The following is a 23,994-nucleotide window of genomic DNA, read 5'->3' on the forward strand; positions in this document are numbered from 1 at the left end:
GCCCAGACTACTCGCCAGGGGCAAGCTCCCATTTACCAGCACATTTTTACGTTTGGGCTCCTGATGGGGTGCATCCACACATATGGGAATCTCACAGATTCTCTGACTCCTATGCTTTTGGTGGTATGGGGAGGAGGATTTCCTTTCATTAGATATATAAACAATGATTACTGAAGATGTGGTCCCAGGTTACAGAGCCTGCAGGCGGTGCCCGCGGACCAGAGGCCAAGGCAAGGGCCCGGCCGCGGTGTGGGGCTCACACTCCGGGCGCTTCTGTGAACGGTGGGCACACCACTGGCCAAGAAAGCAGAGCCAGGGCTGTGGAGACTCCTCAAAAGCACGCGGCATCCCGTAGCTTGGAGCGCCCACTGCGCACAAGGTACGCTTCGGGGCGGTCCTGCCTGACCCCGGAAGAGAAAGTTGTTTTGGGGAAGGGGAGCAAGGAGAGGAGAGTTAAGTAAAACTAAAAATCACCGTTGTCCTGCTCCCCTCAGACTGCGTCTCCTCAGCCTGATCTTTGTACCAGTCTCCCATCGAGTCTGACTTCCTCAGAGGCACCGATGCTCCTTAAGTCCCAATTTGAGTTGGGGGACAGCGAGCGCTGGGCCCACAGGTTCCTCGCCCCTCTCCGGATCCAGGTCGCCGGGAAAACCCGGAGCGGAGCATCCCCGGGCCGGGAGACGCCCTCGGCGCGCGCTCACTGGCGCGCATGCTCAGTCGCGCGGCGGCAGCGAGTAGGAAGCTCTGCGCGGCGGTAGCAGCGGCGACAGCAGCTAGACTGGAGGGTGGGAGGGGACGCACCGGTTGGCGGGCGGGGGCGCTGGGACGAGGCTTTGGCTCCCGCCCGAGGTTCGTGGGAGCGTTTCGGACCGCGAAGCTCCGCGCGAGCCGCGAGAGAGCCCGGGAGCCGACGAGCGCGGAGTGGGCAGCTGGCGGAGCGGAGCCGCCGGGCGGAGCGGGCTTGGAGCCCGTGTCTCCGCGGCTCGGGACCCGGCGGCGGGGCGGCGATGTTCCAGTGCATCCCCCTGTGGCGGTGCAACCGTCATGTGGAGACCATCGACAAGCGCCACTGCTCGCTGGTCTGTGTCCCAGAGGAGATTTACCGCTACGCCCGCAGCCTTGAGGAGCTCCTGCTGGACGCCAACCAGCTCCGCGAGCTGCCGGAGGTGAGTGGCCGCCTCACCTGAGCGCCGCCCTGGGGGAGCGCCGGGAGCCTGGCCAGCCCTTGCCCCCTCCGCACCCCGCTCCACTTGTCCCCTTCCCTCTCCACTTGTTCCCTTTTCCTTCTCCAGACCCGGCCAGCAGGTCCCACAGGAACCACCTCTACCTGCATTCACCTGCTTCTTTCTCCTTTTACCTCCCCCCCCCCTTCCCCGCTGGTAAAAGTTTCTTTCCCATTTTATACAGACGACTTGATGTTTTCCAAGTAGTCACCTAGAGCTGGCGCGATTTGGGGAAACATTCTCATCTGGCTGAGGAGTTTAGAGACCACGTCTAGGTACTAAGACCTGGCGCTTGTGCCGGGTCAGGTAGGGAGCCAGGTGGCTCGGGCTGTTTCCTGCTGGAAGGACCGAGCCCGGCATCCCGCTCCCGGGGCCAGGCCCCTCACCCCACATTCCCCGACCACTAGGCGAGGAGTGTCTCGTATTTGGCCAGGGCAGGGCCGGGAGGAGGCAGGCACTGCGCGAGTGAGCCGCGCTATCTCGGCATCTTGCGAGGAATGTGCTCCGGGCCTTAGCGCGGGTGAGGAGGGCTCGTCAGAGCTGTGGCTTGGCCGGCCTGCCTTGGCCCCCGGAGCGGCCGCGAGGTTGGGGGTGGGGTGCGGGAGGACAGCAGCGCCTGGAGAGCGGGGGGCAGGTGCCCAGGTGCCCGCCGCGTGGGCCCTGCCCGCGTGGACCTGTTGTGTGGAAGCCGCCGCGGTGACTGTCAGCGGAGGCTCTGCCCGGCGGGCCAGCCGTGCAGCCGCCGCTCCCGCAGCCGCCGCTGTCAGCCTGCTGACTTCTGTCCTAGCAGTGATGCGTTACTTCTTTAGAGTTGTTTACACAAATCGATCATATGCCGTGGGTGAACTTGTCAAGCCACTCGTGCTGACGGTGCTTTCCCGGAGGGTCGGGGACTGCAAACTTTTAACCTTTCGAGCGTGTCTCAGGGACTTAGCTTGAGTGACCCTGAAGGAAGAAAGTATCGCAAATCCAGGGGTGTGCAGGAAGTCAATGTGCGAGAATCCAAAGGTGTGCAGGAAGTAGGGAGGCTTCTGGGAGTGGAGGAGAGGAGCTGAAGGCCTGAGCGTTGGGACGCAGATAGGGTTCTTGTCCTTTCGTTAACCCAAAGTCAAGACATTGTCACAAAAACACGAATCAATTGTTCTGGCTTGTTAGAATGACCTGATACGTTCTCCATCGCTGACGGTGTTTTTAAAAGCAGAACTCAGTGTTTTTCTCAATATTTAAAGTGTCGTTATTCTTCTTGGATTAATTTTCCTTGGTTCATGTGGAATTGATTGGATGGTTTGCTTTATGTAATCCTGGGGATTATCCTCACTGGGTTCTTTGCAAACCCCCCACCACCCCAGACTTTATTTAGCTCAGAGGCAGAAAATTCATCTAGTTCCCTCAGGCATTTATTATTTTGCAGGCATTTTCAAACACATGGTTTTGTCTGGACGTTAGCGTCCTTAAATTTGACATAAAAGTCATAATCTCACTTACTGCCTTAAATTGTAATAAGTTTTAGGTTGCTATCATCAGAAATATAAAATGTGTAATTTAATACTATTCAAGGGCTTCAGACTGAAGTTATTAAAGATTGAGTGAAAAGTTGTTCAACTAGAAGTGTTTCAGTGCTCTGTGGTATTTTTGTTTGTTTGTTTTTCTTTTGTAGAACTGGAAAATTTCCTTTGGATTGGCTTTTCATTCCCTTCTGCAGAGGTTGTGGGTTTTCCTGTAATGTTGGGGAATTCAACTTGGTATGGGAATTATGGGTTTTGGAAATGTCAGGTATTTCTACTGGTCCTAAATTGAAACTTCTCAGGAGCTCAAAACACAGTCTGATAGCACTCTGTAAATACCATAAATAACACACTTTTCAAAGGCTAAAGGTGGTCTTGCTTATGGGTAATTATTTCTCCTACAGCTCTTAAATTAGTTTTGTAGTTTTTAAGGTGGTATGAAATCTGATTCTGACTTATTGTGTGCATTGGCAGCATGAGTGTGTACAAGTCAGATACAAACAACCACGTTGAAAGCACAGATAGGTTATTCACAGTTATAGCCTTTCCTTGGGCCATCCGTTGCTTCACCTTTTGAGATCTAACTTATCAACACTGCTCACTGCTGTCCTCGTCCCCTCCCACAACCTCTGTCTCCTTACCTGCCACATCACCAGTCGCTCTCTCTTGTTGACAACCCTCCAAAGTCCTTGTGGTGGTGGCCATACCAGCTGTAATTTGTTTGGAAGCACAGCCAAAGGGGGTGTCCTTTACCCCCTACCTCAATAGCAAAGATAATGAAAAGTATCCCCTTTCCTCCACTGAAAGATCTGCAACCTCTGATTTGCTCCAACCCCCTCATTTTACAAATTGAGACTCAGAACTGAAGTGACTTTCAGGGCTGCCCAGCTGGTTAGATGCAGTCACTGATCGTCCCCTTGTACGTGTGTCCACCAACTGTAACAGCTCTGTCCTACCTGCCAGGAATCTGGCCTCACCCCCATCATACCCTCAGTTATTTAGCCCCTCCCCGTTTTACGCATGTCATTAAAACTGGTCTCAGTCAAACATTTATTGACCCTCCATTATCTGCTAGTTGTTGGAAACAGAGATGAAGGAAGGGATGATTCCTATAAGCTATTCACAGCTGTGTGGGGACACAGATGGCTTTAATATGGATGAGGTGACTGTGGGGTGGAGTGAGCACTACACTTACCAAACCTGATGGTTACTTACGGAATCTAACCTTCCGCTGAACCTGCACCGACCGTCCTCCGCAGTGGTTCCACCTTGTGACAGCTTCTCAGTGCTGCTGTTCCAGAGGGAGGGTTTAGAACACTCATCTTTAGTCGGGCCCCGGTTGGGTAATAGTCTCACCATCCCTTTCCCGGTCACCTACTCCCCTCACCTCCTCCAGCTCGATCCCTTTGGGATGGGTGTTAACAGAGACAGTCTGACTTCAGGTGCCCACGTGTTTTTGCTCACTTTTGTGAACACAGAGCTGGGCATCCAGTAGGTCCTGCTCAATAAACAGCTGTTTATCTGTGGAATGGATGTTGGTGAGTTTGATACAAATTTCCCCCTGCTTCTTTCTTTTCCCTTAAGCATGTCACTGCTCCAGCATCTATGCTTTTCTGATACAGTCAGAAAATATTACAGTCGAAAGTGCCTTCAGAAGTAACGATCGTCTAGTGGTGAAGTTGTTTTGTCTTCCTCGGCAAGATCTTGCCTGCCCCTCTGTACTTCCTCTGTGCGTTTGATGTCATCAGTTTTTCCCCTCAGTGTGCACTGGTTCTCGAATACCTTCAAATATGTACATTTTACTGTCATCTCTCTAGCACCGGTGCAGTGCCTCGTCTAATAGGCAGCAGATGTTTCAAGTGAATGCTTTCAAACCTTTATAGCTCACACGTTGGTTTCATTGTGTCACCTCCTTTTTATTAGCGTTCAGTTCGAGTTCTTTCTATGATTACCAGGTGACATTTCAGATAACCTGCCCCTGCCTGTCATCCTTTCTTACATCCTGCTTTATTCTTTTTCCTCACGCATAGAACACGTGTCACTCCCTAACTCCAGAGTATATACTTGCTCACTTTTTCTTTGTCTCCCCAACTAGATTGAACCTAAGCTCCATGAGAGCAGGAAGGCTAATGTTTCTGGCTGAACTAGGACAGTATCTGGTACCTAGTGGGTACTCATGTGCTTGGTGCATGAATGATTCCTTGCGTGCTGTCCTGGGTAGACCGCCCGTTTCTGAGCCATCACAGTGCCGCTTCCGAAAGTCCGACTCCTGCTGTACACCAATCTATTGGAATTAGTAGTGACAAAGTCCGTCACAACTCGATGATCTTCTCTTGCCAGTGTTTGTTCTCTGTCTCTTCTGTGCCAGACATTTTTGACTTTATATTTTTGAAATAATTTTTAGGCACTGTAAACATAATTTCTCTGACTGTGACTTCGATATCTCCAGCTGGGATCTGTTAAAGAGTATATCCATCCCCACTTGGAATAAGTCCCTTTTGCCTTAAACCCACTGTGTTTCATTTGAGGTCTTGTCTTCTGACCTGGCTTGTCTTCTCACTGGTTCCATTTCTGCAGGATGAGAGACACATTCTTCCTGTCTCACAGGTCCATGGATTTACCTTCTTCTCTCCATTCATCTTGTCACTAAATCTTATGTCTTGTCATTTCTTCCTTCAAAATGGCATCTTTCTGCTCTCATCTCTCGCTCCCACGTGGCTGGATTCCTGCTGTCCGTTGCTGGTTGTCTTCTTCTGAGGCTCTTAGGGCTTGTCCTGAAGGAGCGGGGAGCCGGGGCGCTCAGATCAAGTCAAATGCTGCTTCATCACTTGGATGCTTTCTTCAAGCCTTGGTTTCCTTATGTGTTATAGTCATGCCTCCTTCATAGGGTTACTCTGGGGATTAAAGAGAGAGTGTATGCAAAGCACTTATGGTTAGGTCTAAGATGGCTAAGATCTTTCTGGATACTGTGACAAGACATTTATTGTAAACCATTGTTTCCTAAACTGGAGTTTGAGGACATTTTTCTGGGAGGTTATAAGTTATTTTTTAAAACCAGAATTACATTGTTCATATTCTTTTAAAGAATTTTAAAAATCATAGATTCTGTACTATCTCAAGGACTTTACAAATGAGTCGTGCCATGAGGTTTTATTGCCTATGTTTGATTGAGTACTCCTTTGATTGTCTGTAGCTAAGGGGAAAAACAGATGTGAACTTGATGCAGAAATCATGTGTTTGGGTCAAATGATGGCTGGAAATTGCACGAACAAAGGTTTCATGGCAGTTTGTTAGAGAAGAGTGATGAATAGCTGAAGGGGTCAGAGCCCACGGCGGTGCAGGCCTGCAGAATTGCCAGGAACCTGCCCTGAGGTAGTGTTGTACTTAATACATTGTGGGCAGCCATGCACTGTGTAAAATGGCATCGTCATCATATGTCACGTTAAAGATTTTTAAATTGCTTCCCCTGATCGTTTTGTAAGAGTTCAGCATAGGGAGTACATACCTCGTTTTAGGTTTGGACATACTTAAATAACATTATAATAAAAATAATTTAAGGCAAAGCTTAGGAGTCAGGGATCCAAGAGAGTCCTTTGGCTTTATAGTGGTGATCTGTGCATTTCCCAAGTTAAGGAAACAGGTCTCATTTCTCAGATATACTGTTGTTATCACACAATTGGGCACTTGATTGTTTTCTGATTCTTTTATGTGTTGGTATAACCTCCTTCCTCCACTCCTGTCCCTTTCCCCCTCCACCTCCTACACTTTACAAGCGAGGAAACTGAGACCTAGAGAAGTGGTAAACTTAGAGCCTCTTTAATTAAGAAACATTTAATGAGTATCTGCTGCATATTAATAATAATTGTAATAGCCATCACTTACTGAGATTTTACTGAGCTCCAAACATTGTATTAAGTACTCTACATAAATTATTTTCCTTAAACTGAATAACAATTCACTTTAGCCATTATAATTTCAGTTTTGCAAATGGGGAAACTGAGACTTAATTGAGAAAATTATTCGAGAGGCTTGCTTAAGAAACTTGGTCAAGGTCAGGGAGTGAGCATTTGATTCTAGCTGTGCCTGTGCCTGTGGCACCTGGGCGCCCCCCGGGGAGTGAGGGCACCTAGCAGTGAGTGCCACGCGTGCTTAGGAGGGAGCCTCTGCAGAGCCCAGTGAGGTGTCCCTTTTAGGTGCCACATGTTCTGTGGGGAGCAGAGGGAAGGCTTTAGAGGCGGTAAGATTTACACTAGACTGAAGGGGGGAAGCACGTTGTTGTCAAAACCAGTCCTTTCTAGGTGGCTAGAATGAGGGGGTGCCTGAGCGGCCGGGAGTTTTGCTGAGGAGATAGATGAGCCCTGTCCTGGAGGCAGAGGTGGCCTGTGGGTGGTGTGGAAGCAGAGGGGCAGTACAGTTAGATCTCTGTTTTAGAACGATGACTCTGGGCCAGGGCAGAGAATGCATGCAGGGCAGCCTGTCAGGAGCCCGCTCCGCTGGGCAAGGCCAGAGGAAAGCGTACCCGCCTGTGGGGGCACGGGGGATGGCCCACCCGCCATGGTAACCCTGGGCGGCTCTGGTCCAGTGCCACTCTCCGTGTTGTGCTGGTCATCTGGGGGGCCCTTTGTCCGTTCTTGGGGGACACTAGTCTGAGGCGTTTATTTCCTTTCTTTGGACATGTTTTCCTCGATAGTGGGGTGTGCCTGAATGGAGGTTTTGAATTGCTCAGTAAGACATAGTGAGTTTTATATGTAGGCCTTGGCTCGAGGGGGAACGATGGACAGCCGGAGGTGCTACGGATGGGAAAAGTTTGTTCATTTTGGGGTTTCAGGTAACTGTGATCATCGAGCTTATAAAAATGCACCCTCAGTAGTACTGGTAACCCTGTGGGTTCCAGTTTTCTGAGTAAAATGTTTCTGGGCTGTGTGTGTACTGTCTCATGGATTTGAGTTTCATCACCCTCTGCTGATGCTTTGAAAGACTGATACTTAGAGCATTTTTGTTGTTCAAGAGTAACTTGGAAGTCAGTCATCGCTGGCGTGTCTTTTTAAGTAAGTAGCTCAATTCTTTGAGAAAAAGTAAAGCTGTTCACTTCTTAAAACTTTTCTAGAGTTGAAATGGTCGAGTCATGCTGGTAAAATAGCACAATGAGCCTGCCCTCCCCTTTTCCCGGGGGCTTCCAGTGAGAAGGGGACATTCCTCCCCGCATTGCAACCTTCCAGTGCATTATCGTCTCTGCCAGAATTTGCAGTTTCTGTACTGTCCTAAGTAGGTACTTGGGATTTCCTTAAAAAGGACCCTTTACCACAGACTTGAAATTTGGGGGTAAAGTGTAGCTGATAGTTGTGCAAAAGGGTCAGAAATAGCAATGTAAACATGTCCTAGCAGTGATGACAACAGTGGCAGCTCTGGTCTCGTGGTGCCATAGAGCAGAGGCGTAGGGCGCTGCGGGGGAGGGTGCAGTGCGTGTTGCAGGCTTCTCTCTCTGCTCACAAGTCTGGGGCAAGTTGGCTGGTTTTAGAACTCTGCCCAGGACACAAGGCGAGAAATGTGTGTCCTCTGCTTCATGCGATAGTTCTGAGGGACGGTGAGATCACGGGCCAGATCTCAGTAAATGCATAGAAGAAACTTTTGCATGTCCATTTACTTTCTCTTGGGTATTATTTAGTGGACAGGAATGGTAATTTACTATTGCATGTGGTATTTTAGAAGCTCTAATGGTGTGTGTGTGTGTGTGTGTGTGTGTGTGTGTGTGTGGTATAAAATACTTTGAACTCTGAGAAATAAGATGCAATATGAAAAAAAATGTATTTTTGCTCATCATTATTTTGAAGGACTTTCTTATCGAGGCTATAACTTCTAGATTCCAGAGAAGTTGACTCAATTGGAGGACATTTGGTATTTCTATTTCCAAGAACCGCAAGGAATGGGTTTGTCATGTGGTGGGTGGAAGGAGGTGTTGCACCTAATTACAGCGTGTTCCAGACTGATTCCTAGATAGCGCGGCTGGATGGAGAGGAGTCTGTCTACTGGACCGCCCCACTCACCTTTCTCTCCACCACCCACACCCACGTCCTGGGAAAAGATCAGCAGGAGAGGCTACCTGCCGACTTGCGGTGGAAAGTTGGAGCTGCAGTCGGATGGACAGTTGTGGTGGCCGGGAAGTAGTTTCCCCGCCTCTGAGGATGCGAGCTGGGCTCTGGCTGCTTGGTTTGGAAGATGCTTCACTGAGAAGATGCTGAGAGCTCTGAGGCTGTGAGTGCAACGGGCCTGGCTTTGGACGATGAGGTAGCCTTGTTTGTACCGCATGACAGGAGTGATACGTGTTGGATGCTTAAAATAATTCAAAGAATTTTTAAAAAGTGACGTTTTCCTTGATTCTCTCGAAGTGATACCAGCCATTAACAATTTTAGAAGGTATCCTGATTAATTTGTTTTTTCTCTTCGCAAACCATCTTATATTTATTATTGTTAAAAGGAAAAGAGGACCCCTGCTGTATAAATTGCCTTGCTACTTACTGTTTTTACTTTATACTGTGTCTTGGATATCTTCCATAGCAGTATGTATATGTGTATTTTAGCTTTGCTGCTGGTGCTGTAGTATTCCAAAGTTTTGCATATACCATCATCGATGTATTTAACTGTTTTCCTATAAGCAGACATTTAAATTGTTCCTAATGTTTTGCAATGATGAGCCAAGCTGGATTAAATGTTCTTGTACACATTACTTTGTACACCTGTGCAAATTGTTCTTTATGATAAACTCCAAGAAGCGTAATTGTTAGATGAAAGGGTATACACTTTACACATTTTAACAGGTGTTGCTAGATTGTCAAAAAATTTTTTTTTGGTAAATCTGAGTTGAATAGAGGTCTAGAGATTAGAAATCTACCCACTTTACAGCTAAGGAAATGAAAATGGGGAGAGGTAAAGTGATGTGTCAAAGCAAAAATGGAAACATGGGCTGTTAACTTCCCCAACTCCTGACGCCAAGTCCTGTGGTGTTTCTGGGGGCTGGAAAAGTAGGCCTGGAGCCTGGCTCTGTCCTCTCTGCTGCCTTTATCTTCGACTGTGACTCCTGCCCATCGGTCTGGAAAAGGCATCAGGTAGGCTTTCCGCAGTTAATCAGATATTTGTCCAGGTCTTTGGAAGTCTGACATCTGATTCTTACCTTCAAGTAGCCTACACTCTTTAGTCGGGGAGACGAATTTCACATAATTCCTCACGCAGCTGAGTGCCACATGGGTCTACAAGCCAAGAGTTGCAGTGGACCCTCGGAGCAGGCTTGTTGGAGTGTCAGGAGAGCAGGACTCTGGTTTTCACTGCAGGTAGCTTGTGTTACGGAGCAGACACCCACACTCGGGGTTCTGTTTCTGGAGCAGGGGGCAGGACAGGAGGCCGGATGTGAGGGGGCACGAAGCGTGAGCATCGAGATTGGTGTGATGACTGTGGACCTAGCTCTTCCCCCGTCCCTTCTACTAAAGTGTTGGCTTAAGCCCAATGTCTTGCTTGCAGAGAACGTCCGTATAATGGTTAGGAAACTGACCTCTTCGTGTGACACCTCGGACAAGTAACTCAGCCTCACTGTGCCTCAGTTTGCTCATCTGTAAACAGAAGGTAGTAATAGTCCCTACCTCATGAAGGGGTGTGAAGAGGAAATGAGTTAATGTATAAAATACTGGGAACAGTGCCTGTTATATAGAGAGAACCAAGTAAAGTTTGATCGTTGTCAGCGTTACTGACTGTTTTGTGGCAGAGGCCCAAACGCCTCGTTCAGGTCTCCTTCAAATCCTTCCTCAGTACTTGGTTGGAATGATCTTTTCTAAAACACTCACGTGAAGGGTGACTTCCTGCTGCAGTGGCTTTTCACACCCGCAGGATACGACCTGGCAATATTTTTGTCCTCTGCCTACCACTTCCGCCTTATCTCCCGTCTCTTTCCAACTTGAACCTTGTGTTTCAGCAACAATTTAGCTGCCCTTAGTTACCGATATATCATTTCATGCTTCTGAGTCTTCATTTTTCTTACTCTGTGTACTGTCACTTACTCTTTCTTTACTTTTTGCCTGGCTCATTGTTCTCCATCCCATGGGACCCAGTTTAGGAGATCACGTTCCTTCGGGAAGTCTTCCCTTACCTGTCTCTGGTCTCTGGGGAGACCTGTGTCATTACTCTTCCCTCTTTGTAATTATCTCTGTCCCCCATCAAAGCGAGTTCCTTAAAGCCACACACCTTTTCTTTGCATTCCTGCTGCCCTAACAGGGTGGTTGGCACAGAGCAGACGTTTAATACATATTTGAGCAGCATTCTTGGGGAAGTTTGCAGCCCTGCCGGGGAGCGGATTTATAAGTCAGTTTGGGCCAGACCTGTAAAGCAGAGCTTGACGATTACTCCGGGAAGAGCTGAGCTTCTGCACTCTTTGCATGAATGGGTGGCTTCATGCTGGCGTGAAGTCAGTGCCGGCCTGGGTGTCAGCCCCGAGTTCTTATCCTTGCTCTGTCCAACACTAGCATTGTGACCTTGGGCAAATCACATCATCTCTTGAGCCTCAGTTTCCTTATCTAAGTGATAAAGGGATGCTGTCAAGGTCCCTTTGAGTTCTGACATCCTTGGATGCCAATTTTATGCAATGTTCTGACTTGATGCGACAACCCTAACCTGAGGAGGATGGTCCCTCACTGGTGCACGTGCTCTGTGAGGTTGCTCTGTGACGCTTAGTAGAACCACAAGTCTAGGCTTAATTATTATAATCAAGGATTCAGTAATAAGGAGAAGCTGTTCCAAATACTTACCCTCTTGTGGTCGGTTGTTGATTCCCAGAACCAATTAAGGGAAAATGATCAGCAGATTTTCTTTGGTTAACACACACACACACACACACACACACTCACACTCACACACCCCACCCCCTGACACACCAACAACCTTTGAACACTGCATTTTTTCACCCTGTGTCAGTTGCGTTTTCCCAGCTTTTAGAAGGGGAGTAAAACAGGCAACTTGGCTAGGATTTTTTGTCTCCTTATTAAATGAACTCAAGCAATTCAGAGGTGGTTGTTGGAAACTTTCACTTTGGGTTGATTTGAGTGCCTGAGAGACACTCAAATCAACCCAAAGTGAAAGGATTTTGGGGATTTCGGATTAAGAGTGCCTATGGGTTAATAACAGACGGAGGTGGCTTTTAAAGGAGTCCATTAGAATGGAGGCTAGGCTTTCTCCTCTCCTGCTGAGCGGTTGGCCTCCTGACTAGATGTTGGTGTCAGGTTTCCCAGGCAGCACAGTTCAGGAGTGGGGACCAGGGATAGACCCTCTCTCCTCCTTCCCTTATTCACCTCGCATATTGGTGTGTGCTGACCGGGCTTCAGGCATACTTCTATGGAGCAAGGCAGGTATCTGGCCTTGTCCTTATGGAGCTACCATTCTAAGTAAATGCGACGGCCAGTAAATGCATAAGCAAATAAGAATTTGAGGTAGTAACAACATCTGTTAAGAAAAAAACAAAACGGGAATGTGGTAGAGCGTGCCACGAGGTTTCTTTGTAACTCCGGGAAGGCCTCCTGGAGGAGGGGCCATTTGCCCGGACGCAGTACGGCAGCCATGTGAATACGGCAGCGGTCCCTGCAAAGGCTCCGGGATGAGCTCGGTGAGTGTGTGAGCAGAAAGAAGGCCAGCGCCGCTGGAACACTTCGTATGACAGGGAGAGCAGGAGGAAATCAAGGTGAAGATGTGGTGAGGCTTGGAGAACCCCGCTGAGGAGTTTGGATTCTTTTCATCCATTGAAGTATGAGGCCGGGGGCCATTATCCCATAAGATGTCTGCTTTATGCTTTAGAAAGGTCCCTCTGCCTGCTGGTTAGAGGTTAGTGTGTAGGAACGAAGAGTACAAGGAAGTGGGGAGACCGGGAGAGGAGGCTTTTCACTGAAAGGGTCTCTGAAGGGCTGATGGTGGCGTAGACGAAGGTGGTAGCAATGAGTAATGAGTTACATCGCGGGGGTAAAGTCCACAAGACCTGCTGATGTGTTGGATTTAGGTGTTTGGTTTTATCAATTGGGGGGATGGCAGAGCCATTTACTGGCTTAGGGAGGGCTGGTACAGGGAATAGAACAGTGTAGGGACGGGTAAGTACTTGAGTTGGGGAAATGGCGAACGTTTTTGTGAGACCGAGAACTTAGGAGAGGAAGCCTGGCAATGATATTGTAGTAAAGACAGCAAACATTTTTTGAGCAGCATGCCTTGCACTCTTGTGAACACTTGCCATGATTCACCCATTTAATCCTCACAGCAATCATAACTGCCTTTTACATAAAAAGCTTTGTTTTACCATTGAGGACACTGCTGGGGCACAGAGAGATGGATTAACTCGCTAAGGTCACACAGCTAGTCAGTAGCAGAGCTGGGGGGTAAGGCTGAGGTGGGCTGGGTTGAGAGCCATTCTTCCTAACAACTGGGCCTTCCTTCCTCAAGGTCAAACGTGGGGAGACCATGCGGCCTGCACCGAAAGCCACCTGATGAGCCCGAAGTTGTGTCTGTTCTGTGAAAGGGACCAGAGACATTCATGATTGTCTTCCTTATTTTTGCATCATTAAGGAAGAGTACTGAGCTGAAATATCATTTTAAGAATGAGGTCACCAGATAGCAATGTGCTCATTCAAGCATAATCTTTCAGAGAAGGTTAGTGGTACCCATGCTTGGGTGCTGGATGCTTTACCTTCAGTAAGTCACTTGTGTCTGTATCCTAGCTCACCTTTAAAGGCACATCTGTTTGGGGAACAGAGGGAAGTCGTACTGCATATGATGAGCCCTGATTTTATCATAGCGGTACCACCATTGTAATTCTGCTCATCACTATTCTGCGGTTACACTGTTTGTCTGTGCTCAAAGCATGATAGCAAGGGATTATTAGCTGATGAGACAATTTAGACTTGACTTAAAGGTCAGTATTATAAAGAGGTTCTAATGTACTGTTTGGAACTGTGCATGTATCGGTTCTGCTGCAAATGGGTGCTAATAAGATTACGTTAATAGGAAATACGCATTTTACAATAGACTTGCCTTACCTGGTATCATGTTACAGTTGTTTCCATACCTCGATTCTCGGTAACTTCCTTCTAAAACGGCAAGGGGAGGGAGGGGGGAAGTAGTAACCATACACCCTGCACTTCTGGTAAGTAGTGATACACAGAGGCCAGGAGAAAGCTTACCTGGCCCCTGCACTTCAACCGTACCCCTCCCCACCCCGCTTCGGTGCCTTACTGTTTAAAAAGACAGTGTGTGTAAAGATGTTTTGTAAGGTAAATATAGCAGAGGGTTCTTGCTTGTGATGTGCAGTTTATAGGGTCTTTTAAAATGCATATGTTTGAAAGTGTTTTATTTCATTTTTCACGTTTAGGCCCCAAGTAAGTTTGGTCCAAGAGCCGTGTTAGGTAACCTGTGGTTTCAGTTCAAACTGGTAGTTTCCTCTTATAGAGCGAGGGTTCAGCCCTGGAGAAATAGAGGAATGTATGTATGTGGATATTCTTGACTGCAAATAACATCTCCATGTCAAATGCCTCGCAGAGGCACTCAGTGGTCTCACGTATCGGGAAGGCTGCGGACGGTGGTTTTAGGGTTGGTTAACCATGCTGGGCACTGGTGACTTCTGTGGGGCTTGAGGGGCCGCTTCCCTGCTGTCACCCCTCACAGGGGACAGCCTGAGGGAAAGCGTAGGCAGAGGAACAGGGCCAGGCGTTTTCTTCTTCTGCTTTTTTTTCCTTCTCCATAGTGGGAGGCAGAGAAGCAAGGAGGGCATAGAGTAGGAATAAAGGGGTTGGGAATGGGTGTGGGGTGCAGCGTCTGCTGCAAGAAAAAGGGAAGACACAGTGTGAGCCTGCCTGGTTCTTAGAGACACCCTTCTCTCCCATCAGTCAGTAGTAGCTGTTATGTCTCTGTCTAGTTTAACCCTCTGTCTTCTGCCAAAAACACAGGCACCATCTGCTCAGGAAAAGTCTCTAGCAGGAATGAGTCTGTTTCAAAGTTTTCTTATAAAAAACACACAAAAAAACCCAAAAAAAACCAGCTTGTACATGTCCACACTTCCCCTAGGTTGGTAGAAAGATTCAATTACCGAGTTTCCTTTTTTTCTAAGTTGTTCAGTTCTGATGTACTTCTCATTGTTAGCAGTGATGTCATGTGTCCCAGACCTCTGTGCCTTTGTTAGTGCTGTGTGCTCTGCCGAGAAGAGCAGATGCCGCCGCCTCTGTGAAGCCCTCCCAGCTCATGCAGTTGACGAGGGTCAGACGTGGCCCCGCAGCTGTTTGTTTCCCTTGGTGTCATCGCGGGCTACTTTATGTGTCTCTGTTCCCAGGTATCAGGCAGTTCCTTATGCACAGGAATTGCTTAAAAACAGTCTGTTGTGTTGAAAAACGATGTATTTTTTGTTCAAATGCATAAGCCCTCAGCTGTTTCTCACTGTGTCTCACCCCTCCCCTTTCGTGCCGCGGCGGACTGAGTTATTCCGAGGGGCTGCTGACCGACCGTCGGGCCTCAGTCTCGGTCCGTCTGCGGCAGTGTCTCCTGGAGGAGCCGTGTGTAGCCGCAGAGCCGGGCCTGTCACTCACACTTGCTTCTGTCCACCTGACGGGGAGGGCTGCGCCCCGCAGGCAGCAGGAGCCCAGAAGGTAGCACGTCGTTAGTCATGGTGACAGAAGGACAGCCCCTGTCCCTCGGGCCTCTTAGAGGTGTTCACCAGGAGTAAAAAGGCCAGAAGGCAGCAAGTGTCTCTGACGGGCCTGGGCTGCCCACACCCTGCAGAGCCTGCCCCCTCCTGGGAAGAGGGGAAGGAAGCCCAGGCTACTACCATTTTGAAGAGACCAACAGCAGCTCTTTCCTGACTGCCTCCAGGAGTCCAGACGGAGGACGAGGCACTTAGACAGCGTTTGTTTGGTCCTAACGTCAACCTTATGTGGGAGGGTTTTTAAAAGTCCTGTGTTACCCGTGGGAACATGAGACCCAGCCCAGGCCTGAGGTCACTCAGGTGGGAAATGACCTCGCTCCGCTCGGTGGGTCAGACTCCAGGGGCTGGGGCTGAGGCTTTTCGTGCGCTGCGCTGTTTGGCGGAGCCCGTCCAGGGGCGGCCTGGAGGCCTGCGTGCCGTTCGCGTGCATTCGAGGCCTGCTGTGTGTGTGAGGCACTGGGGATACACAAGTGTGTGACGGGACCTGCCTTTAGGGGTCAGGGCTTAGTGAGGGCCTCAGGCACCTGAGCACATGGTGTGGAGGCCGGGTTTGCAGCCTGCAGCAGGGCTTCCTGGAGTTGGAGGGCACAGCGGTGCGTTGTGGGCCGCCTGGGGTTTAAGGAGAGGGTGTCGGGGGACAGGCAGCCGTGAATGCCGAGTCAAGGCACTTGGCCTTTGCTTTGTAGGTGGAGATGTGCCCTCAACAGAGGCTGAGTCCAGCAGTGCCTCGTCAGACTCGAATTGAGAGAGCTCAGCCTCCTGGCAGTTTGTCATGGATATGAGGGGAACAAGGTTGGAGAGGGGGAGTCTGTTTCGGAGGCAGAAGGGGCACGATGGGTGGCTGAGTGGCTTGGACATGGAGAGGCTGGTGGTTGCGGGGGTCAAGGGTAACAGCTGAGTTTTCAGTTTGAGTGAGTGGGTGCCACCCTCAGAACGGGAGGAGCAAAGGCATGGATATGTGTGGATAAATAAAAGATGAAGCCTGGTGGCTTTAGTTTTCTCAGGGAAGGATGAGATAGGTAGTCCACAGTCCACGTAGTCCACGGGCAAGGAAGGGGTGCCTCTGGGGTGGCGAAGGTGGGAGGGCCCTAAGGGCATTGCTGGTCGGTCGGCGTGAACTTCTTGTGGTGCCAGACTCCTCCTCCTGTCTTCTTTCTTCTCCTTCTTCTTCTTTCTTCTTCTCCTTCTCCTCCTCCTCCTCCTCCTCCTCCTCCTCCTCCTCCTCCTCCACTTCCTCCTCCTTCTCCCCCCTCTTTCTTTTTTCCTCTTTCTTCTTCCTTCTCCTCCTCCTTTTGTTTTTCCTCTAGGGTCCTCAGCTACATGGGCCAAGGATAGAGAAAGGTGGATTTTTGGCCCCGGCTCCATCTCCAGCCAAGAGCGTAGCAGGATAAGAGGGTTTGAGTCAACTGAGGTACCCGATGCGGTTTAGGCAGAGAAGGGAGGGAGTTCCAGCACGGCGGTGGGTGGTCGGAGAGAAAATAGTGGGGAGAAGGCCGTGGGAGAGGTCACGGCCAGATCCGGAATATTGGAGTCGAACATGCGTGAGAGGAAACAGCCCTGGATGAGCTCAGTATTCCAGGGTGTGACCCGGGAGTGGATGGTGACACACAGTGGGTGTGGAGAGCATCAGCCTTAAGGACACCCCAGTTACTTGGCCATCAGGAGCCAGGGCCCTGTGGCAGGGCAGGTGGGCGGTGTAAGATGAAGAGGACTAACTGCAGACGAGCCCGTGGTGAACCGAAGGGCGCATGGCCAGCCCAGCACGGTCGGGGGCCTGTGGACCTGCTGTGACTGCCTCACTCAGTGCTTTTTGGTTTTTTGTTTTTGGGAAATCAAGATTTTTATGTGACCTCTTGATTTTTAGTTGTTGACGTCTTATTCCACGATTTACAGCGCAGGCTGTGGGCTGTATGACCCAAGTGTGTCGATTAGCTTTGGCTGTGGGCTGCCTGCTTGCGCCCTCTGCTCTCCAAACTCCTTGACAGTTCCTAGGACGGTGGCAGGAGGTAGGAATTGGATCCCAGCGTCTTGGTAACACCTTACCTTCCTGGTCACCCCATTCATCTTGGAAGATGGAGGTTTTAAAGATAAAGAGCTAACTAGCTAATTAGTTTTCTCAGTGGGAGCTAATAGGAGACGATAGTAATCTGACGCCTGTGGCTCGAATGAACTGCAGATGGTGATAAAACGTCTGCCGGCTCCTTTTCAGACGCCTGCATCCTGACTCCTTAGTCCCTCACTGGCGGGCTCTCTTAGTTTCTTCTTCTGCTGCTTCTTCGTTTATGTCTTGATTCGGACTTCCTCATTTGCTTACTCAAGCATTTTCTTTACTTCACGCTTTTTTCCTCATCTCTTCTTTCTGTATTTTCGGCTCCATCTCCAGTTCATTTTCTTACAGGGTTCAGCTCGACTTAGTTGGTTCAAGTCATGGGTAAATCAAATTCTTCTTTCGGTATTTATTCAATACAATTTCATATTCTGTTTTCTTTGGTTTTAAATTTGGCGAATTCACTGTGTGAGTGGTGGTTACTGTTAGTGAAACTTAGGCACTTGGCACTGCCAAAGGCATGTTGTGCTGCTCTTCAAGTTAATCACTCTGTGGGTTTTACTCCAATTTCAAAATACTGTTTATCCTCGGGTCGCCTACACATAGCTTTGACCGTCACATGAGTTTGCAAATCTTTGTCCTTTTGAAAAGGTATGTTTGATGTTTGGGACAGGCTAAGATCTAAGTCTAAAGAATAAGGTTCCCGATAGATCGATGTGGGAAATACCACAGTTCTCTGAAAAAAGGAGATGAAGCCCTGACACTGTCTGTTGTCAACACTGGTCCCCAGCGTATTTCCAGACAGGGAGTGCACAGGTGTTTGAACAGCGGGGCCTGCTTGGGTCTGTCACTGGTCCCCCTACATTTTCAGCACGCCTCCAAAGACTTTGCTTCCAGACACACTGTATTTAAGTTTTCCCATAATGGGCTACCAGTTAAGTTTTCCCATCTCCAAACACATTTTAGTTAGACTTTTATCTAATTAGTTCTTTGGAGCTAGACGTGCAGTGTTGGCCTTTGCAATACTAAAGTAGACTTGGAGATCTTCATTACTGTCTTTCTGGGCCTGCTGAGCTCTGGGAACTCGAGGTTAGGAACCATGGGGGTCTCGGTTCCCTAAGGGATGATGTTAAAGACGATGTGTGTGTCTGGATGCCGGCACGATTGTTGAACAGCTCGGACACACCTCAAGCTCATTGCCAAACCTGTGTATGTGCACCTGTTGTCTCTCTGTTGAAGAACCGGACTGCTTTTCTCTGGCCGGTCACTGGCGGAGGCGCCACAGTGGTTTACACTTGGCACTTGATCAGATGCCTCTGGGGCGTTCTTTGAAAACATAAGGATTCTGGAGCTCCAGCTCCAGAGATGCTGATACCTTTACCTGGGGGTGGGGCGGTAGGTGGGGCCAGGAATCTGTAGTTTTAGCAGGAGCGCAGGTGAGTGATGCTGGTCCCTGGGCTACTGAGAACGCTGTGTGGTGGGCATTGGGTTAAAAGGACCTACGTTCATGTCCTGCCCCTGCTGACAAAGCAGTCTTGCAAAGTTGCTTAAAGTTTCTGAGCCTCGGTTTTCTGAGCCTTCGTTCCGTGAGAATGGTGACGCCATCGAGGGAGGTGGTTGAGAGCATTGCAGTCGATACTCATAAAACACCCAGCTCTGTGTGGCTCGTATTGTTCATTCCCTCCAGGTGTACATAAAGGGTCCTCCAGCCTACTGGGAATCTCTGAGATATTCGTCAGAGGGAGTGTATACGTAACCCCGGGGGACAAGGATCACGTTATACCTTCCCCTGTGCCCTAGAGAGCGGGACTGTGCGGGGTGCCCCCCTGTTCTGTTTACCACTGGTGTCGGGTGCAGCATGTGGCTCCTCGTCATGAGAGGCCGCCACGGACCCCTCCGCGGGCCACAGTGTGAGCTGAGCCTTCGTCTTGTTCTTTCTTCTGTCCTCCCTCAGGGCTTCCTCTCCCGCCTGCCTGCCTGTGTACACACACACAGCTGAGCCTGTCCTGAGGAGCTGTGGCTGAGGCCTAGCTCAGGTCCAGTCCTCTCAGGTCCTTGGACAAACGTGGTGACAGTTGTCGATACATCTGGCCTGCCAAGGCCCAGGGACGGTCCAGCCTGTGAGACTTGGCCTCCGCTCATGGTGCTGTAGGGAAGTGAAGTATCAGTGTCAGCGGATAAACCTGGGTGAAGCTCTCCCTGCCCTGTGTCCACACACACAGGAGACAGGGTTCCCTGTGCACAGACAGCCGTCCCTGTGAAACCTTTTGTTTTGGCCGAGGTAATCTTGGTCTTCCTGGAAGATAGGCAGGCTAGTTTTTGCAAAATGTTTTATTTTTGTTTTTAATGCTAGCACTGAAAAATCATGCCTTGGTTTTGGCCCATGGTGCTGTCAAAACAAAACACTTCCTGTATCCAGGATATAAGCAGGTTTAACGAGTACCCAAGCCTGTTTCTGCCTTTAGTTTTCTCTCCTCTTTGTAACTTTTGAAGTGGAATAACGCTGCATTCTTTTCTTGCTAATCATTTAAAATTTTAATTGAAAGTTTTGCTTTTATAATGTGAGCTCCTTTGGCAAATGCATGAAGGTGTGTCTAATGTAATTCTAGTTTCAGAAGCAGTTTTTCAGTGAAAGAGGCTTTAATCTTCAATGCCTCTGATGCTGGGCTATTTATTAGATATTTTTAGCATACAAATTATGGTGAGCACGGTACCAACGGGCACATTTTTTTTCTTCTTTGGTATGTTTCCTTTTTCTTGGTTTGGTAATTATATTTGAGATAATTTAGGCTTGGACTACAAAATAGATGTTGGGTCTATCTTCTCTCCTTATTACACAGTGATAATTCTGTGTTCATTACATGACAGAATATATAGATGTATTTTAGAAAGCAGTCCTCTTGCTATCTCTGCCAACAGGCCCTTGAATCTTGTACGAAGGAAATGTGGGGAAGGAGAAATCATTGAGATGGAAATTCTAAGTGCCTGGTGACTGCAGATATCAGTGAAAAGCCCTTTTGTGTTCATTTTGAGTTACTAAAATCAAAATTGAGCTAAATTTGTAGTCATTGCTCTTGAATATAGCTTTATTACAAAAGAATATATAAATAGTATGTTAAAGTTCCGGTATTCAAAATTTTAAGTATTTTCAAGGTACTTTGTAAATGAGCTATTTCTTTGACAGTAACATCATGAGAATCTTTCCTGTTCTTTCTGATTACTCTGCTCCTTTTCTTGTGAATGCTTTTATATGCTGAACAATCTGAAACAGTTTGAACGCCCTCTAAAAATCCAGTTCTCTTGCCCTTCAAAAACATTTCAACACATTAGTTTCATGTCATAGATTAAGACAAAAAAGGTAGCTTTAGCCAGAATTTTAATTACTGCTTCAACTTTTAAGCTAAAAAAACTTATTTGGGTTGATATTTTTGATACTGGCAGGCGATTTTTGGGAGCAGTTTTTGTTTGGTTTGGTTTTTGCCTCTGACTATGAAAATGGTATTGAGCCCATTTTGGAAACCCCGTGACGTATGAAGAAATGTTTATAAAGAGGCAGAAGAAAAAAGTCACCCCATAATCCCATCTAAGATTCCAACCCCTAATTTCAAATCAGAGGTAGTGAATGTCTAATGCCTCACCTGCATACCAGCTCCTACTGCGCCTCGGGGGCATGTTTTACCCCTGAGCGTCCCAGCTGCCACCTGGCACTGTGAATGTCTGGCACACAGGCCTTTTCTCTGCTGGACTCTGAGCTCCTTGACGGAGGGGGCTACCTTAACTTTTGTATCCTAGAATCTAGAGTAATGGAGGTACTCAAAAATGGTTGCGTTTACATTAAATTCTATGCATTTTGATTTCACATCATCTAGTTGCATACTAGCCAGTGCTGTATGGTCAGTCCAGATACTCCTCGGCTTATGATGGGCTTCTACCCCAACAAACCCATCGTGTACATTGAAAATACCGTAAGTCCATAATACGTTTAATACACCTAACCTACTGAGCACGCCATAGCTTAGCCTAGCCAGCCTTAAACGTGCTCAGAACATTTATATTAGACTACATTTGGGCAACATCATATAACACAAAGCCTATTGTATAATAAAGCGTTGAATATCTCATGTAATTTAGTAGGTGCACCATGATAAACTTGAAAAATCGAAAGTTTTTCAAGTGGACCATCATAAGCCGGGAACCACCTATACTTAGTTTTTGAAATGTTTACAAATATTTTAAAAAGCATTTTATATTTTGAATGTATAATATATAGATATGATAAAACGTTAAGACAACACAGTGTGCAGTGAAAAGTAGGTATCTCTTTTGTCCCTTTCCAGGCCCGCACTTCCCTTCAGAGGAGAACAATGCTGTTTGATTATTTTGTGTCTTTCCAGAGATAGTTTGTGGCTATACGAGCATTAATACAATGATCTTTTTAAAAGCCTGCCTTTGGGACAGAGGGCGGTGGTGACATGTGAATGGAATGGCCCTTTTGGAGGCCATTCTAGCCGTATCTGTTAAAACTGAAAATCTAGCCCGACAATTCTAGTTCTGACATTCTGTTTTAAAAATAGAAATACCAGTGTGTCAAGATATATATGGAAGGATTTTTATTAATGCATATTTGTGGTGGCAAAAAAAAAAAGAAAAAAAGAAGAAAAAGAAAAAAAAAGGAAAAGGAAGTAAAGTCAGTGCCTGTCAGGGAAATGTTGATTTATTGTGACGCACGCAAGCTGTGGCCACGGCACAGTCCTTTACAAAGGTGAGGGAGAGCTTTGTCAGTCAGCTGTCACAGAGGACATTTCTTGATGTAGTTTTATTATATATAAGAAAAGAAAGATGCAGATACGTACACTATCTCCTTGTACATTATCTAGCTCCTTTTTACAGAAGAGTGATAAATTCTGTATATGACTCTGAGTGAGTGTGTGTGTGTGTGTGTGTGAGAGAGAGTGTGAGTGTGTGTGATGTTATGAGCACAGAGAAAGACACAGGGAAGTGAAAAATGCTTTCTAAATTAAGTTTCCTCTTCTTTGTAAACATGCCCTTGATTCTTTCCTGAAATAGGCATCCTGGTAATTGAAGTGATTTACCAATTCTACTTCCTTTCACTTCTAGCAAATGGCAGTGGGCACTTAAATCCTCACTTAATCTCATTTCAGAAATGCTTTTTATCTTTTGGGGTATGACTCATCCAAGGCAGAGCGGAGGAACTCATGTGGGGCAGGTAGCTGATTGCTTGGGCACAGCACCTGTCTTGGGTTTGAAGTTGGGGGGGACAGTGACCCTGCCAGGAATTGTGAGTATGGGCCCACAGAGGACTGGACAGGTAACTGCACTGCAGGCTGAGAGGCTGGGGAAGTGGCAGCAGTGACCCACCTGGGGGATGATCAGAGCCTGGATGAAAGCTCTGTAGGATCGGAAAAAGGAATTGTGGGAGCTGTGGGAAAGAGAGGCAATGAAAGGTCAGACAATAATGGGATGTCTTGCCAGAAAGGTGAGTTAAGTGGCAGAGTGATGAGATGGTGAAGGTCAAAAATGGAAAGGCAGTTGGGAGAAATGCTGTTCAGATCTCTTCTCTGGTTTTACATCTGAAAACATCTCTTGGTTGCCGTTCATCCTAAAAGGGCGCCTTGGAAAGTACTTGAAAAAGTCATTATGTCCCTGCCCTTTCTCCACAGAAGTGCCTAAGTGCTAACGGAGAGTCTACATTGAGCAGAACCCTAAATTGTGTAGTTTTGGATTCAGAAGTTCCCTTAGCTGCTCAGACACCTGAAAGGAGTCCTCACCCTCCTCTCTGCACCAAAGAAATATGAAGTCGCATGGAAGGGAGGAGCGCAGCACATGGTCTGCAAGTGTTTGAAGGATGTCTGCCACCATTCTCTGCCCTTGAATTTACCCGGCCTCCCTACCCACTTCTGTATAGTCTAGTGTTGAATTAAAATTTTTTAGTTCACTTATTTTGCCAGTTATGCTTCTATAGAGATGTTACATTTTGTCAAAGTCCTTTTTTAAATGCAGTACCCCAAATGAGACGATCAGCCAGGACAGAGAACCATCCCTTCCCTCAGTCTGGGCATAATATTTTAATGAATGCAGTCTTAGATCACATAAATGAATATAACTGTTGGATTCATATTGAGCTTATAGTTAATATGTCTAGTTTCGGAAATGCAAGTCTTGGACTCATATTAAGCTTTAGAGTTAAATCTGTCCCCAGGTCTGTCTTGTTCATGCATGCTGCCTTTGGGCCAAGTCTCCATTTTAGTTTTTTTGGATCCAAATGAAAGACTACATTTCTCAAGGCTAAATTTAATTTCACTGGATTAGCACATTAGCTCTGCTGTAGCTGCCTTTAAAGAGATGTCCCCCTTCGCCCCCCCAGATTTTCATACAAATTAATGGCTAGTTTCAGGACCCCTGAAAAATGAAATAAATGTGTCATCAAATGGAAAGAAGGTGGAAGCTAGAGACTGAATTTAGATTCCTGTTCTGCTATTTGCTGGTTTT

General features: G+C 47.7%; 1 protein-coding gene across 1 annotated transcript in view; it reads left to right on the top strand.

Moving 5' to 3' along the window:
- The first annotated feature begins 742 nt into the window (after nt 1-742).
- Nucleotides 743-23,994, top strand: part of LRRC1 (leucine rich repeat containing 1) — a 113,808-nt gene continuing 90,556 nt past the window's right edge. Inside the window, exon 1 of the mRNA XM_033103184.1 lies at nt 743-1,166. Coding sequence (XP_032959075.1) covers nt 1,008-1,166 — 159 coding nt within the window. The 5' untranslated portion in view covers nt 743-1,007. The remainder of the gene's footprint in view (nt 1,167-23,994) is intronic.

This window comes from Rhinolophus ferrumequinum, chromosome 3 (assembly GCF_004115265.2).
Source record: "Rhinolophus ferrumequinum isolate MPI-CBG mRhiFer1 chromosome 3, mRhiFer1_v1.p, whole genome shotgun sequence".
NCBI lineage: Eukaryota > Metazoa > Chordata > Mammalia > Chiroptera > Rhinolophidae > Rhinolophus > Rhinolophus ferrumequinum.